This window comes from Drepanopeziza brunnea (genome assembly GCF_022702325.1).
Source record: "Drepanopeziza brunnea f. sp. 'multigermtubi' strain 214-2 chromosome Unknown ctg5, whole genome shotgun sequence".
NCBI lineage: Eukaryota > Fungi > Ascomycota > Leotiomycetes > Helotiales > Drepanopezizaceae > Drepanopeziza > Drepanopeziza brunnea.
This window is the reverse complement of record NW_027094068.1, coordinates 567,417-584,621: the sequence shown is the minus strand read 5'-3', so window position 1 is coordinate 584,621 and position 17,205 is coordinate 567,417. Positions and strand designations below refer to the sequence as shown.

The following is a 17,205-nucleotide window of genomic DNA, read 5'->3' as shown; positions in this document are numbered from 1 at the left end:
TGGATGATGATGATGATGATGATGATGATGGGGATTCATGCTCTCCTTCTCCCCCCTTCCGAGTTTGGTTGGAGAGGAGGAAGAGTCAGTCAGGAGACGAGACCGGAAGGGTCAGAGGGCTGCGACGATCCCCCAATCGCCGTGAGCCCTGTCTTGTCTTGTCTGGTTGTGGGTGCCCGGGGGGTATCGAGGACCGGCGGCATCTTTTTATTTTCCCCAGATGTCACACACACACACACACACACACACACAGGAAGAGCGAAATTTTGGTAGAAGTTGGATGATTTTACTTCGGGTACGCACGTCGGGTGAAACTGCGGAAATAGCGGTATTCTTAGAAACAGAGCGAAAACCGTCTGCCCCCCGCCCATCTTTCCAACATGAAACAGCAAAACCTAATTAAGAATCCGACCAAAAGGTCCCTCTCTTATTTGTCTTCGTCCGGATAAACCTGCTGCCTGGCTCATGACATTCATACTTCATTCATATATGTAACGACCCCTTCATTCTCTTTCTTTCCGTCATTATCTCCTCCGTTCTCTCTACCTCTATCCACAAGCGCCTCCCTGCCCAGCAGAACATCTATTCATTCAATCCATCGGTAATAAAAAAATTGAAGAGAAAGGGCCCCCACCCACCATGCACAGCCCGGCTCTTATCTATCTGCAAGCAAGAAGCGGCTACACGGAAATAAGAATAAAGAACACGAGAATGGGTATAAACTAAAAAAACAAAGCCCCAACGCCGGCCAAAAGCATGAAGCAAAATATGCTCATCCAACCCATGCAAGCAAGCCATCACCCGCCTCTCGGCCCTCAGAATACAAGCCAGATAGCAAGGAAGTACTCAAATAGGGCACGTAGGTATATGGGTGTATGGAAACTCCAGTGCGTGCACAAGCAATCCGAGTGTATGTGTTTCAGAAGGAGAAGCGCCAAAGGTGGAATCGCAATAAGGGGAGCACGTTGAACATAAGTCTCATCTCGATATTGAGAAGTTGTGCCAAGAACACCAGATCTTTCACACCTTACTCTGGTCGGAGCGTATTATTAGCATCATCATCGCTATCATCGTCGTTGCCCTCAGGTACGAGTCGTTCTGCGCGTTCCGAGTATATTGCCTGCTTGCCCGCCTCGGCAGCTTGTAAGCAGTCGATGTACGTGGTAAACTTGACAATCTCGCGGAGAAGATAAGAGGATTTTCTTTCCCAGTTTGCCATGGCTTTCTGGGAATTAGGATGCCGTGGGGTAAACTGAGATTTGTTAGCGAGGTCCAAATAGGTGCCGTTGGAAGATGACTTACGGCAAGCAACATAGGGCTTCGCAACTCGTTGTGTTTTTGCAGCTCCTCCTCAATACCAGCAACATAGTCCGACAGAGTGCGCAATTGATCGGCCTCCATCAGGTTGCTTGCCCTCATGCTCTGAGTTGGTGGTGTCCAGTCCGAGATGGTGATCTTGTCTCCAGGGAGTCGAGCTTTGAAGGATGTACCGTAGGGATGATCCACGCTAGAGCGTAGAGATCGAGAACTCTGCATGCTATGTCTGGTCGATGGTCTGGTCGACTCGTTGATAGCGTGGACCAGCGAGTTGTTAACGACGGCGTCGGACCAACCATACTCGATGTTACAGATGCCGCCCACAAGGGGATGGTTCGATAGGCGGGCACTCCAATAGTTGGCCGTCGAAACGAACTCCTTGACGATATCCGGAGTACCGACCTGGAAGAGATGAACAGCTCCCGTTGGCAGTGACAGGGCCCAGACATGGGGACGCGCCTTAGAATATCCTGGCGATGGAAGCGCACTGGCAATGGTCTGCCTGAGGAGGAATGAGCCGAGGCTCTTGGCGTTCTCCTGCCAATTACCACCCCCGACGACTCCTCCAGCAGCCTTGCCCTTGCTCTTGCTCTTGGACGAGAAGGAGAACAAGCTCATGTAGCCCTTCTCGATCACGGCAAATACCTCGTTCCAATTGCGGTCCTTCGCTTTCTTATCCAGAGCCTCCAGGTGATGCTTGTGCTTGACAATTCCTTCTTTCGCCCATGGAGCCCCATGCAACTCCAGAGATTCATCTTCCAGCAAAGGGGCAACCCGAGGCTCGTCGTACTCTCCACGCTCACTACCCGTACTCCCAGCACTTCCGATGGTCTCCTCGCGGATGATTGCTTGGCTGAGAGCATTGGCGAACCCGATGGACTGCTGGTAGTCACCCTGAACAAATCCCGAGCCAATAGAGTCAACAGACATGGATGTTGGCGTCTTTCCAAGCGAGTACTTGCTCCACGTACTGGTTGAAACAGATGGGCTCCACGTGGAAGATTGATCGTCCAGGCTGGTTCGGCTGGAATTTATTCCCGAACCGGAATACAGACGAGGTCGGGACCGATTCTTACTCGACCATTTGCCGTTGCCCACTCGTAATGTCTCGGCTGTTCTGCCCCGCACATAACTCTGAGCTTCTGATGGCGCTTTGCTCAACACACTGGGCGATCTTCGCAGCACCCCATTCGTGAATAGTGACAGGCTGTTCGACGAAGGGGCCTGAAGGAGCGATCTGTCTGTAGTCGCGCCGAACAAGGGCAGGCGTTCACTCCGGATAGAGTTGTAGAAATCTTTCAGCACGATCTCGACCTGTACCTCCCATGTTCGTAAGGTACCATTGAAGGGTGCTTTGACCAGCGGCCCGCAATCATCAACAGGGGTGTCGTAGTCCAGCGGCGTGGGCACTGTCCCGTCCGAGTCCATCCGCGGAGCAGGTTTGAAGGATGCTCTCCACGAGGGGCGTTCGACTTCGACCGAATGTTTCTCTGTACTCGCCGGGCAGCTATCATCCGACTTGATAGACTCGAAGGTTGAACCCTTCCCGGGCAAGATCGAAGGCCTTGATGGGTCAAACGTGTCGGGCGGCAAATCCGCCACGCTTCTCCGGACTGTGGGCATGGTATTCTTTATAAACTGGCTCCTGGTCATCTTTTGGTCGATATCCGCAAGATGCAAATCTGTATTCAACAGGAGGATCGAATAGCAGATCGTGTGGACGATGTCTAGAGTGTTGATTAGCTGGAGCGTCGCCAAAAAAAAAAAAAAAAAAGGGGGGGGGGGGGGGGGGGTGAGTTTACCGATCCCTTTGAACCCATGGTTAGGGTTACACTGACACCACCGCTTGGAAAAGTTGATCAGAATCCTATCGACTTGTTGACTTTCGGCCTTCAGAACTAACTTGCCGCACATGAGACGCAGCGCAGCAAGAATGTTCAGGTTGGTGAAATTGTAAAGCTCCATGTAAGCCACCAATGTTCGCAGGTGAATGGGGTTGTCTTCTCCGAGCCAGGCAGCCGCTCTCTCCTTCAGAATGAAGTCTTCATTGCCATCATATATCTTTCTTGCATTATCGCGGTCACCCTCGCTTGGTAAAGTCTCGTCCGTAACCGTGCTCTCGGAATCGAAAGGTTTGCAGCAGTCGGCATCCGATAGAAGCCCGCTCTTCTGTGATGGAGACGCGCTCTCTTCTCTGCCCTCGATTTGCAGAATCGGCAGGCTGGTTGCGGATTTGTATGCCGTCTCAGTCGACCCAGAAACTATGCTGCTTCGTAATTCTTCCGGGGTCGAATTCAAGCCCGAGGCCGGCTCTGTGCCATCTTCTTCTGACGATGATGAAGCTTCAAGGTAGACACGATTTTCCTGGACATCTTGCTGGCTCCCCAGTTTTTCTGGCGTCAGCATCACCCATTCTTCATCCTTCGCGGGCGCTTCTGCTCGCGTTGATGTCGGTTCTATACTTGAATTAGACGAGGTGGGGCTGCGAGGGGAATCATTGGTCGGTGATGCCCGGCCCATTTCTGGCTTTGTTGCGGAGGGCGAGCGTCTGACATACGCTCTCTCGTAATCTGCGACCAGCGCTATCTGCTTCGAAACCGACGGCGGTAAAATGGTATGTTCAGCAAACCATTTCTTCTCGGGACCATGTACTGAGTTTGGGGTGGAATCTGTGCCCGGATCATTATCACTGCTGTTCGGCAGGAAATTAGCGTGGCCTACGTCCCTCGAGCTGCCCTGGCGAGACATTCCGGTCTGCGAAGTGGATGCCGGAGTTGGTTGAGTCGGAGGCGGGACTGACGAATTGTCCGTTGAATACCGCTCGACTGGTCGCACAGCCCTGATGGTCGCGCTCCGGTCGGGATCGTAGTCTGGAGAGAAGCCCCTCACGGTCCGATCATTGGGCTCCGGGCTGTCACTCATTTGCCGGTCTATAGCAGCATGGGGCGCTATTTCGACGGGGGTTCGGGCCGGGGTCTTCAGATATGGATTCATGACTGTCCGGAGGCTACTGACTGGGCTCGGAGCCACCCTCGACGGCTCCCTCTCAGTAATCTGTGACGCGAAATGCGGGACCGTAGGGACTGGGGGCTCGGCCTCACGAATAGACTTCTTCCGCCGCCTGAAGAACGATGAGGGCCTCTTGGAGAGAACATGCGCTTGCTCTCTCGGTGGGGGCGAAGGAGGAACTTCCGGTGGCGACTGCGTATGTTGTACCTTGATCTGGGTGCCGATATGCTGGGGACGGCCACGCGGCCGATCCGTCGTTTCAGCAGATGTCGTGGAACCGTGCGAGGGCGGAGAGGCAGTCGGCACCGCAGGGCTACTCCTCGAGCCAAAAACTCTCCTAAAGAATCCAGGCCGCTCCTTAGGTTGCGCACGGGTTGTGCTCTGTTCCTTGGATCTTCCACCGCCGCCCAGCGGTGCTGGAGCCGTTGCGGATTCCTTGATGAACGCGGGCATGGGCGGTAGCTCACGAGAACAATCGATCAGACCGTGATCGAACCTTGCTGGGTTATTTGCTCCCAGTCTCCCCTTGTATCCGCTTTTGGAAGATTTGGTGCTCCGTCTCCTCTCCAGCTTTTGTGGCGGCTCTGGCTGCACCGAATCTGTCACTGGGCCCATTGCTGCCGACGGCGGCATCATCCTTCGAGGACCGACGGGTATGGTAGGCGTCGGCGCCGCATCGTAGTCGTATTGGTTGAAAGAGGGAGCCACTGCCTCAATTTGTCGAGGCCCGGCGTGCGAGGTCACATTCATCGCAGCTCGGTCGCTCCCGTAGTCGAAGCTCGAAGAGCGTCCAGCCTGTCCATGTACCCAGCGTTGATTGCCTGTCCCTTGCGCGTAACCCAACTCAACACTCGTAGCACTGTTTCCCTTGCTTCCCTTTCCACTCCGGGTATGTAGTACTCGATGGGGGACTTGTTGCGGCGGTGGAGCTCTCGAGCCCGAGAACGATGCCGTGCCGTCCTTCCGCAGGCTATTCCCCCTGCCCAAGTTACTCTGGAAGTTGGAAATGCTCATACTCCTCCTTTCTCGCGAGAGGGAGCCTCCGGGATGTCGAGACAGGTCGTCCGCAGAGTCGAAGTCGGAGCTGAACGAATACGTATGCCCCGCGCCATGTCCGTTTCTCGACGCCAAATGCTGGGTTGGCTGATACGAGTCCGGGCCTGCGAAGGATGCATACAACTGCGCCTCATCGTGTGTGAGTTTTCTGCCGTAGACGTCTCTCTCGTTCCCGTACGCAAATTGGTCGAAGGACATCAGCATATTATCGACCAGCGAATCGCGGGTCACTTGGCGCGGGCTCAAAGATAGGTCGTGGGAGTCCCGACGCCCTCCTCCGCCTTCCCGTTCATTGCCTCCTCTGTTCACCGAATCGATGGGTGTGATATCGTCTAGAAAAGTCTCCCTCGGGTCCGATCGTCCATTGAGCGCCCGGCCCGCAGCGAACGTCGTATTTATGGTCGGGCGAGACGTCTCTGTCCTGGAGAGACTCCGCCGGGGGGGGATCTCCCTCCTACTTCCCTTGCTGCCGGTATCGATATTGATGGAAGCGCCGACGCGCCTCGGGGCTGATAACGGCATGTTTTCGAAGGACTGCATAGTGTCTTGGTGTCGAGGCCTCTGGGGCGGTGAGCCTGATTGGCATCAGCTCGGATGGTTGGGTTGGTTTGTAGGGCGATGGCGACGGCGATGGCGACGGCGACCTCATGTACCCTGACGCAATTTGATCTGTCCTTTATCGACGACGGTTCCCTTCCCTGTTGAGCTCGTGTACTTCTGCCTGGTTTGCGGCGCCAGTTCCAGCGGAGGGCCAGGTGTGATGGATGAAGATTATGACGATGATAGTGATTGTGATAGTGATTGTGATTGTGATTGTGATTATTGTATTGTAATGTATTGTATTGTGTTGTATTCGTGTATTCGTTCATGTATGTGTTGGTTGTTGGTGTAGGGGAGAGTGGAGAGGGGGGGGGGGGTGGGAGAGCGGACGCCGGATGTATCAAGTTGGGGTTGGGGGGGTTTGGGGTTTTTGGGGGGGGGGGGGGGGGGGGGGGGGGGGTTGGTTTGGGGGGTGGATCGAGGATGGAGGCAAGGAAGGAAATAATTTAGTGGGTGAAGCTCAAGCTCTACGGAGAAGGGGGAGAAGGGGAGAAGGGGAGACAGTGGAGGAAGGGGGCTGGTAAGATAGCTTGCCAAGGTAGTAGTAGGTACTTGCAACTACAGTAGAGTACAAAGTACTACTACTTACAGGACCAGTACTACCGTTACCGTGCTGTACTACTATAGGTAGTACCTATGTAGGTATGTACCTTAGGTACTCCAGTCTCCTCTACATACAACCAAACCCACTTCCCTCTTCATCTCCCTTTCGTGATGCGGATGACGCAAAGGGAAATTGTTCAATTAAAGTTGCAGCCCGGCGCAGCATATGCGAACGAATCGTGATTCTTCTCCTTCCCTTTAATTCCATGCTGCATGATGTGACGCATGCAAGAAAAGGTTGTGTCGTGCCATGATCTCGCATGGGGCCCTATCAAAGAGGGCGAAGATATTTATAAGACGATTTGGAATCACGATATTGAAGCATATGACTAGACTACAGACTACTGACTACTGATTGTAAGTGTGCAGTAAGAGTGCATTATCGCTGTCATTACCCGACAAACATGAGCTTGATCCCGTCCGATCTTCGTGCCTTTTCTCGGGCGTCTTTGGAATAGGTACCAAGAGCAGCTAGCTAGTCAGTCCGTACATCACCTTCCATCAATCATGACGAGAATGATACCGTACTATAATGCCGGTTACTTATTACGGAGATCGATGGTAATCATCCAGTAACTGTAACTATGGTCCCCTGATCTGAACCAAGCATCGATATAGGTAGTACAGTAGAGAGTCGGGATGTGAAGCAATCTTCCATGCCATACCGTACTACGAGATGTACGAGATGTACTTGTCGGTTAACCGGTACATGTACGCAGGTTGCTTTGCTGTCCACCCCGGCCGTTTGAACCGGGACTGCTGGCACGGAGATCCATGCCGTCCGTGTCCCAGACATCGGGACTCGGAGGTACGTAGTAAAACCGTCCAGCCACTCCTGGCGAAGGCTTACTGCTATGAGCGAGAGGAGCGGTGTGGACCGGAACCCTCCTTTGCCAGCGAAAGGAAAACTGGAGGCAGTGATTCAATATCTGTACTGTATTCCATGAATGGTTGAAAACACTGCACCAGGTACTGAGGGACCGACCGGTACGCTCCGCTTTTGCTGTCCTCCCTTCTCGTCAACTTGCATACAAAGGAAGGGCTAAGTACAGTAAGTACCTAAGTAAGTAAACAGACCGACTGAGACCAGTCATCCTGGCGAATGAATAAATGATGCAAGCAAGGGAGCAGCCGCTTCTGCAACGGATGCGCCGGGAATCTCCAAATTTCTTCTCATTTTCTCTGACAGCAACAGTCGCGTCTTTTCCCACTTCCGGTCTCGATCAAGCTTTGCAATCTCTATCTGCATCGAGGTTCTTGCTGACTGTTTTTTGCTTTGTTTCTTTCTGGAATGCGGTCTGCACCAGTCTTATTATTAGCTGTGCGCCGACCTACTGATATCCACAATTGCGAGGGGGGTTGAGTATCATTTAATTTTCATCAGTTTGATCAGACGCTTTGAACGAAGTCAATCTCTTTGGGATAGCGACGAACCTGCGCCCCTTGGATGGGGGCGACTCGAGATGCTGCGGTGGTGCATATGGTGACGTGACATGCCAACACTGGGGACTTTCCTTTTGCATATTCGCGCGTCATACTCAGTCTCTATCCACTCAATTTTACACGTGGTTGGTTCTGTTGTTCTGTATCTATAAATATCACTCACAGTGTTGCAGTTGAGCGAACTACAGGCCGCCGGTATCGAGCCTTCCACCACCAGTACCCTTCCACCACCAGTACCAATCTTGGAACGGGTCTTACCTCTACCGGATCATGAAAGAAAGACCTGACCCCCAGGTTCTGCAGGTGCTCCAGCCTGTTGACCTGGACCCGTGCCGAACAAAAGTATGATACTTAGCTCAGAGTTGGTACATATGGAATGGGGTTATACAGTATGTATTGTTTAAGTTTGAAGTTTATGTATGAAGGGCTACGCAAGCAGGACTTCCGATCCTGCATCTCAGTCAAACACGAGGAAGGTCGATCCGATTTGCATCTCGGTCGTGGCCCGGCTTAGAGCAGCAGTATGTTTATCTTCCAGGGCCCGCACTGCGACAGCGATGAGTTACTACCTCTCAAGGTACCATTATTGACTACCCGCTCGCTTATTCGGATTCGCAGAGCTCCGCTGGTCGCGATCCGCGTACTATGTTTCCTGATCTTCATTCAGCTGATCGGTACTCTTGGGCTTCATTTCACCTGTCAGTCAAAATCATTCCAGTATCGCTTAGGGCAGAAGGTGGTCCTCAATCATCCACGTGCCTATTTCACTTCTCGGTTAACAATTAGAAGAACGCTGATGCTTTCTCATATCATTGTTTGCAACCAGCTTTTAATTGTTTTGATTTGTTTATTCACTGACTCCTTCTTCAAAGTAAGACTCTGATGCTTTGTATCGATAGTGGGATTGTACATTGATAGCAATTATCTTCCTCGTGAGCTCTACAGCCAGGGATATTTCTTGAGCTAAGTCTACCGACCTCTAAATTCAAGTTTAGAAAGACATTGAAGTCACTATTACTACTTCGGTTCCTGTCACACCCAAGTATTGTATAGTATTAAGTACTGAGAAGAACTAGACATTCAGTTTGTGTTTTGACAGTCCTTTTCGGATGCTTGCTTGCTTGCCTTGCCCTCTTGTTTAATTGCTTGCTTGCCAGCCTGCTTGCTCTCTGCCAGTAGCCGTATTTTTTTTTGCGTTTTGTATGCTTAGAATTTCTTTCCTGGTCTTCCTTTTTCTTCATATACTTCTACTCGCTGCTCTGTGCCTCAAAATGGAAATATAGCAGACTCTGCTTTCCCAAGACTCCAAGCATCCCTAACTTCTTTCTACCTTTCGAGCATATTCAGTAGTATAAATATGTTTTGCAGTTATCCAAGGAATCCTAAATAGTCTACCTGCATCTTGCTACGGCTTGGCACTCAGTCTCCAGCCGCCAAATCCAACACATTACCTTCTTTCGACACAGCCCTTACAGCAGCTACTCCAAGTGAAGACCCTATGGTTTAAGAAAGACATTATGTCGAAACAGGATCCAGTTTTCACATGATTAAACTAGCCTAGTGTCTCGGCGCGCACACAAAAGATTATTCTTCCCTTTATTCTGCTGAAAATCTTCTCCTTCCCCAACACCCCCCACCTACTTCTCTCTTCCTCCACCACCCACCACCACCCACCTCCTACCTCATCAACTCCTTCTTCCCTCTCAAACTCCTATCACGCATAGATCAACATGAGCAGCATCAACAACAGGCGCTAGCCTCGAATGCTAGAGATCCGGTCGCTGACCTCCTGATGCTTGGGTGGCAGATCGAGGTTCTCCGGCAGCTTACGAGTTTCCCTTCCCTCAAGAGCTGTTTGGAGACAGCAGCGAGAGTCGATCAACTATCCGTCCTCGATCTGCCACTGAAGAGCAGAGCGCGATCATCCCTGCCAAGACATGAGGTGAGGGATGCGAATTGGCTCCGCCGTCACCACCGGCACCATGGTCTCCGGTCGAGGTAAGAGTTATATTTTCCTGACAGCCCCTTTACCTCGAGCGCCCCCACCGACGCAGAGACCTTTAACACTTGCTGTAGGTATACCACATAGAACGGAGGAGGCGGAGAAGCTCACGAGACTGAGGAAGAAATGGGATCAATGTATACCAGTCAGTGATCGCCAGCTGAAGAGATACACCAGAGCTGACCTGTGACGCAGATCCTTAAGAAAAGCAAACCCCCCCAAGCAAACGCCCCCCAAGAAAACGCCCCCCAAGCTCAATATGAAGATCTGTAAGTGTTCACCTCACTTGCTTCACTTCACCTTCTTTTCATCTGCTGATGGCCAGCCCGTCTAGCTACCCTTGAGAATTTCATCACACCCTTCGTCGCTGGTGGTACAGGGTCCATACCCCTGACGCTTCCCAGGAAGCACGAATATGTTGTAAGAATGGTGTCCTAGTATCTAAGTATCAACCGAGCCTGTGCTGATATCAACGCCAGCGACGTCTGTTCACTTCTCTTCTACAACCCAGATCGGCAAGAAATGGGGTGGTGACGCCGGCGGTACAGGCTCCATACCACTGACGCTTCCGGAGAAGCACGAATATGTGGTGACAAGTGCCGGGAGTGCTTTTTGGTAAGAGTGGCGGTCCTACTCTCTAACCGAGCCTGTGCTGATACATCAACGCCAGCGACGTCGGCTCGCTTCTCTTCTGCACCCCAGATCAGACCGCCAGCAGCGCGGCCGGCTCCGCGAGCCCCAGCGGTGGCTCCACCGAACACCCCCCCATCCCCTCGCTTCTCTTCTACAAGCCAGATCAGCCGGGAGTGGGAGACTGGCAAAGGCAGATGCCAAATAACCCGGAGTGCGCGCTCCCGCCATCGGGCACAGGGTAAGAATCCCAGCCGATCTGGCTGCGGGGGCCAGCGCCGCCCGGGACCGGGCAACATCAAATTGAAAGGGGTACCCCTCGTGGGACCCGGTGGAAGCGGTGGGACTCGAACTCCCCAGTCCGCTTGCTTCTCTTCTACATGGCGTTGATCTACATCGCCAGACCATCCCAGCCCCGCAACCCGCGCTGCGGGGGAGGAGAGGGCCACGGGTCTAGAGTGGGCCAGATCTGCCCCGCTTCCGCTCTCCTCTCCCCTCTCCCCGCCGCCCATGGCTCCTGCACAGGACTCTCCCCTCCCAAGCGGAGCGGACATTCTTTCACCGCGTATGGAGGGGAGGTGCGACCTCGACCTCTGTGGTGCGGGGGCACTGTGAAGGGCGGCATCCACATTCTCGTATCTACGTCTACGTTCCTCACGGTGCTCCGGAGCAGTTTCGTCACCTACTGCGGGGGCTGGGGGTCGCAAGTGAGAGCGGCCCGAGGTCCGGCTCGATGTATGTTTGCTGCCGGAGAAGATCCGTCTGGAGGTGCGCATGCTCCCAGACGGGTTCTTCTCTGGATGCACATACAGTATGCATGCATGCTACCGGAGAAAATCACCCCAGAGTACATTCTGTTTGTAGATGGATTCAGTGTAGATAGAGTCGGTGTAGATAGATTTAGTGTGGATTGATTTAGTGTGGATTGATGTAACGATTATCTCATGTACTTGCCCTTACTTTACTTTTACTTGCGCAATGGCAACCGGGACCTGACGCCGCCTCTGAGAAGCCAGGACTCTAACAGCCACATCCACCGGTTCTTGAGGGTAAAGGGTACTTCTCATCCATCATCTTTCAGATCAACGCACAACTCAACTTGGCGAAATCAGATGGCAGAAACCACCTTGGCATTGATATTAGCTAGCATTAGCATGAACATGAACATGAACATGAACATGAACATTAACATTAACATTAACATTGACATCTCTCTATCCTCATCCCTAATCCCGCATCCCCCATCCCGCATCCCTCATCCCTCCCTATCAGCGCTCCCCCTCCCCGGCGCCCCCTCAAACCTCTCCTTCCACACCTCCTCCTGCTTGAACAGAGTCACAGCCTCCATCGCACTCGGCAAGCCGTGATCGGGATCTGCCCCTCCCTTCAGCAAGGCCTACGCTCATGCGTCAATCAGCATTGGCACCCGCGGCGACAAATATACAGGGAGGAGAAAGAGAGAGAGAGAATGTGTGTACGATGAGGAAATAGAGAAGAGCAAGAAGAACAACAAGAAGAGCAAGAAGAACACCCAGAAGGGAAAAGACACGGGCACGAGAGAAACACACCTCGATAACCTCCGGCTCGCCTTTGAAAACAGCGCCCGCCAGCGGCGACTGGCCCCGGTCGTTGACCCTGTTCGGGTCCGCGCCGTGCTGGAGCAGGAGGCGGACGAGCGCGGCGTGGCCGTGGTAGGCTGCGAGCATGATCTTTTTTTTTTTTTTTTCATCACCGCACCGTTAGTGTCCGGATGGGAAAGGCTGCATGGCTATGGGGGAAGAGGAAGGAAAAAGAGAGGAAGGAAAAAGAGAGGGAGAAAAAAAAAAAAGCAAAAATAAGGGGGGGGGGAAAAAGGCGAACAGTGTCTCCTGCTGTCTATGCAGAGAGGGTTGGGGAGATTTATTTAGATGTGGATGTGGATGGGAGTGCTTACGAGACTATCCCCCTTCTCATTCGTCATGTTAGCTGGGAGGCCAGCGGGTAGTGCTTGCTGGAAGATGGCCATCTGCCCTGATCGAGCGGCGTCGTAGAATCGCGTTGCGAGGGCGATGGCTTCGGGTGGGAGGCCGTCTGCTGCTGCTGCTGCTGCTGCTGTTGTTGTTGTTGTTGTTGTGGAAGCCATCCTTTGTCTCGGCTATCTATTATCTCGGTTCTGTTCAAGTAGAGCAATTCGCAGTTTCCCGATTTCCCAACTCTCCCAGATTTTCTGTTGTCGTCTGAAATTGGAGTGGTGTCTACGAACCATTGTTGACTCGTGGTTTTCCCGGTCGTTTGACGTTTGTACCGGTGGTTTTCTTGATCTCCGCCAAGACTTTCGTCATAGCCTCGGCTCAGCCCGGAGTGCATAATCTGGGGTTGCCGATCGAAGGCGCGAAAAGAGAAGTCTATTACATCCAGGGCACATTCATTGAGGTTGCGATTGTACACCACACCTCTCGCCATGCGCATCTTCCGACCTGCAACTTCGCTGCCCAAGCTCGTCCGATGCTACTCAACGCAACCGACGCCGTTGGTGAGGGTCCTGGATGTGCCGGCGCCGGGTAGTGGAAGGATACGGATCTTGTCTCTGGTGAGTAAGCCTCGCAGCTCTCCGCCCTCCTCGCCCATTCATCCTGTGACAGCTTCTGCGACTGGACAAACTGTTCCCCAGGATCCGACGTGCGAGAACAGAACGGTAGATGCAAGGCTGATTGGCAACGCAGGCCCGCCCTGCAGCCCGCAACGCCATCTCGCGGCAGCTTCTCCAGGAGCTCCGCACGAACATCGACTTCGTAGCGTCCGAATACGACAGCAATGGCGATGAGGTGCCCGCGAAGAAGATCTTTGGCGGTGCGGCGGGTGCAGATCAGAAGGGACCCACGAGGGCAGTGGTGCTTGCTAGTGACGTGGATAGCAGTTTCTGCGCAGGCGCGGATCTGAAGGAGAGAGCGGGCTTTACTGCTGAGGAGTAGGTCCTTCACCGGGAGAACACGGTTCGAGGACTGCATGATCGATCGTACTTGGGACATGTCGAGATATATTGGGGCACCAGATATGCATTGTCGAACTAGCTAACATCCAGCAGAACAGCAGCCTTCCTCGCCAATCTTCGCAACACATTTACAGCGCTCTCCACCCTCCCTGTCCCAACCATCAGCGCAATCAGCTCTCTCGCCCTCGGTGGCGGCCTCGAACTCGCTCTCTGCACACACATGCGCGTCCTGGCATCCACCGCCCAGGTAGGCCTCCCGGAGACCCGGCTGGGGATAATCCCCGGCGCAGGCGGTACCTACCGCCTCCCGGCCATCATTGGCCTTAGCCGCGCCCGCGACATGATCTTGACCGGACGGCGAGTCAGCGCCGCAGAAGCCTACTTTCTGGGGATCGCGGATCGGCTGGTGGAGGTGCGGCCGGAGGAGGGGAAGGAGGGAGAGGAGCACAGGGCGGAACTGATGGCTAAGGCGAAGGATGTGGTGTTGAGCGTTGCTGTGCGCTTGGCGGGGGAGATATGCGCGGGGGGGCCAGTGGCGGTTCGAGGTGCATTGAAGGCGGTCGGGTATGCGCGGGAGGAGGTGGAGAATGAGATGTACGAAAGGGTTGTCGGGACGGAGGATAGGAACGAGGCGCTGGTGGCCTTCAGGGAGAAGAGGACGCCTGTGTTTAAGGGGAGATGAAGTTGTAAGTAAGATATTCTGTGTTGTGATACCTGCCTATGGATTCCGGCCTGCAGGCTGTATACTGACAGACGTGTGCAATGTCTATGCCATCGTGCTCTTCACAAGCAGATGTCTATAGTAGGTATAGTATTTACGAGATCCGGTCAGTATCCTCCTCATAGCAAGACTCGACCCACACCGACCCGAAAGCACAGGCCATACAAGGATTTACAAATTTAGCCCTGTTCGTTGTGTGCTTCTTTCTATAAGCTTCGGATACAAGCTTTGCCACTGGCCTCGCTCCACTTTTTACCCTGTTTCTCAAGTCCAGTCCACAGTTCCCTCGCGTGCTTTCCCCACACAAACGCAGTGACGTCAACCGCAGAGGAGCTCCCCTCCCCCAGGGGACTAGCTGCAAAGTAGCTCACTCAGCTCATGAACAAACGCGTCCCCTCGACCTTCTCGTCTCTTCTTCACCTCTCACCTCCCACCCATTCATCTCTCTCTCTGTCTCCAGATCCAGATCCAGATCCAGATCCAGATCCACATCAAAACAAATCAAATCAAATCCTCCCAACGCACTCAGCTACAACTTCTTCAAAAACACCCAGCTCAAATCAAATCCAACCCTCCCAAAACATAAACCATCAATCACCATGTCCTTCCTCATGCGCACCTCCGTCCGCAGCGCCGCCAGCGCGCGCTCCGTCGCCTCCCGCCCTGCTTTCTTCTCGACCTCGCTCGCTGCACGCAAGAGCGCCGCCGAGACGGTCAAGGACAGCGTTAAGACTGTCGATCGCAAGGTGTCGGATGTGCTTGTGGGTGGGATTGAGGCTGGTGGTGGGTTTTTTTTCTTTTTGCTTCCTCCTCCTCCTCCTCTTCTTCTTCTTCTTCCTCCTCCTCTTCTTTTCTTCTCTTCTCTCTACCATCATGATCATCATCATAGAATCTGCAGAGTTTAGTCTTCGTTTGAGGGATATGTGCTGATTTGAATGTCTTGTAGAGAATGCAGCAGGCAAGGTCAAGGAAGTCTCGGGCATGTCGGCTGGTGAGGTTAAGGGCAAGGCGAGTGAGGTAGCCGGTCAGGTTTCTGGCAAGGCCCAGGAAGTCGCGGGAATGTCGACCGGTGAGGTTAAGGGCAAGGCGAGTGAGGTAGCCGGCCAGGTGTCAGGCAAGGCCCAGGAAGTCGCGGGCATGTCGACCGGTGAGGTTAAGGGCAAGGCTTCTGAGTTGGCGGGCCAGGCGAAGGGAAAGGCGAATGAGGTCGCTGGCGAGGCCAAGGGAAAGGCGAATGAAGTGAAGGGGAAGATGTAAGAGCTTGCAGTGGTATAATGACGAATTATAAAGGACCGATGGATGGGAAGCAGAGGGAAGCAGAGGGAAGCAGAGGGAGGAAGGAGGAGTGTACGATAGATACCTAATATGATGCCACGGCTTGCTTTCTCCCTGCAGAACACATAATGCACCCTATAAACTTCGGAATCGGGAGGTGGTAAGTAAATATTTGCCCGAAGCTGGTTAGTACTTATGAAAGTCTTTCTCTACTCAACCTGACAATCATATCTGCACTCAGCCTCCTTCATCCTCATCCTAGCAGGCGCTTCCCCATTCCTTTGACAATAGATCTATCCCATCTCCACCATCCTCACTCTCATCACCCCAATCTCCCATCATCTATCTCTATCTAGCCTCACCGTCTCCACCCCCACCACCACCCTACCCTACCCTACCCTACCCTACCCTACCCTACCCCATCCCAATCAGCCATGAGGATAGGTCCCGTAGTCTCTTCGCTCACACGATTCCCGACCCTAGATTCATTCATGTACCTATCGGGACCGAGGTGTGGGGGGGGGGGGGGGGGGGGCCTATTCGGAGTAATAGGTTTGTAGAAGGTTGGAGGGAGAGGTTAGCGCGTGGGAGTGGAAGGGTTGGGGGTTGGGGAGTGGGGGTTGGTTGATTGTAGAGGGAGCGGGGGTGGAAGGGGTGGAAAGGGCTCTTCATAACAATCACGAACTCGATATACGTCCATACATCCATATACATATACATATACATATACATATACATATACATATACATATACATATACATATACATATACATATACATATAAATAAATCATACTCCTCCTCCTCCTCCTTCCTCCTACATCCTAATCCGCGCTAGTCTACCTACCTACCTACCTACCTACCTAATCCACGATCAACCGACCGCACGTTCTTCTCCCGTCTTATCCCTTCATCCTTCCCCTTATAAATTTCATCTCCCTCTCCTGCCTCCCTCCCCTCCCCTCACCAAAGAAATATCCCTAAACCCGCGAACTACAGCGACACGAGCCCAGACCAAGATGCCACTGTGGACTACACTCTGCACTGCGCGACGGGAGACGCGTATCCGGTCTGCGGCATCGTCTGTACAGTAAGTAGATCGCTTTGCATGGCGAGAGTTTTTTTTCTTCTTCTTCTTCCGTGTTGCGGCTGGATCGGCACCGGTGCGTACGGAGGCCGGGATGGGATGGGAAGGGGAAGAGAGGGTGGGTGGGTGTGGTATATACGGTACGGGGCTTTAGGATGGCTTGTTTGGGGAGTCTGTTTCGATTTTTTTTTTTCTTTTTTTCTTTTTTCTTCTTGGAGATGGGCTTCTTCTTCTTCTTCTTCTTCTTCTTCTTCTTCTTCTTCTTCTTCTTCTTCTTCTTCTTCTTCTTCTTCTTCTTCTTGAAGATGAGCTTCACAATTCTGAGCTGAGACAACGTCTTGTATTCCAGCGAGACCAAGAGGGAAGCCAGATCATGAAGAGAGCAGCGTTGGCAATGTGCTCGCCGGATCTCAACCTGTCCCGTGATAAAGAAGCTACGACGTGATGTATCCATTTGAGGGGAGAGTCCCTTCTTGCCTATTCTAGCGAGCG

General features: G+C 53.0%; 5 protein-coding genes across 5 annotated transcripts; 3 read left to right on the top strand and 2 right to left on the bottom strand.

Annotated features, from left to right (window-relative positions):
* Window positions 1-1,027: 1,027 nt before the first annotated feature.
* Window positions 1,028-5,922, bottom strand: L3040_003623 (uncharacterized protein; the record flags this gene model as incomplete). The annotated part of the gene is made up of 3 exons (XM_007297845.2): window positions 1,028-1,252; window positions 1,303-3,044; window positions 3,120-5,922. 3 exons carry the CDS (start codon window positions 5,920-5,922, stop codon window positions 1,028-1,030), a joined length of 4,770 nt encoding a protein of 1,589 aa, XP_007297907.2.
* Window positions 5,923-10,010: 4,088 nt separating this feature from the next.
* On the top strand, window positions 10,011-11,574 carry L3040_003622 (uncharacterized protein; the record flags this gene model as incomplete). The annotated part of the gene is made up of 7 exons (XM_066156488.1): window positions 10,011-10,026; window positions 10,105-10,175; window positions 10,226-10,299; window positions 10,410-10,450; window positions 10,510-10,645; window positions 10,701-10,901; window positions 10,971-11,574. 7 exons carry the CDS (start codon window positions 10,011-10,013, stop codon window positions 11,572-11,574), a joined length of 1,143 nt encoding a protein of 380 aa, XP_066012071.1.
* A 341-nt stretch (window positions 11,575-11,915) lies between these two features.
* Window positions 11,916-12,366, bottom strand: L3040_003621 (uncharacterized protein; the record flags this gene model as incomplete). Its single annotated transcript, XM_007297238.2, has 2 exons — window positions 11,916-12,056; window positions 12,229-12,366. 2 exons carry the CDS (start codon window positions 12,364-12,366, stop codon window positions 11,916-11,918), a joined length of 279 nt encoding a protein of 92 aa, XP_007297300.2.
* Window positions 12,367-13,100: 734 nt separating this feature from the next.
* Window positions 13,101-14,313, top strand: L3040_003620 (uncharacterized protein; the record flags this gene model as incomplete). The annotated part of the gene is made up of 3 exons (XM_007297237.1): window positions 13,101-13,229; window positions 13,363-13,607; window positions 13,725-14,313. The coding sequence occupies 3 exons, from the start codon at window positions 13,101-13,103 to the stop codon at window positions 14,311-14,313; spliced, it is 963 nt and encodes a 320-aa protein (XP_007297299.1).
* Window positions 14,314-14,951: 638 nt separating this feature from the next.
* On the top strand, window positions 14,952-15,609 carry L3040_003619 (uncharacterized protein; the record flags this gene model as incomplete). The annotated part of the gene is made up of 2 exons (XM_007297236.1): window positions 14,952-15,135; window positions 15,299-15,609. 2 exons carry the CDS (start codon window positions 14,952-14,954, stop codon window positions 15,607-15,609), a joined length of 495 nt encoding a protein of 164 aa, XP_007297298.1.
* Between the last annotated feature and the right edge of the window lie 1,596 nt (window positions 15,610-17,205).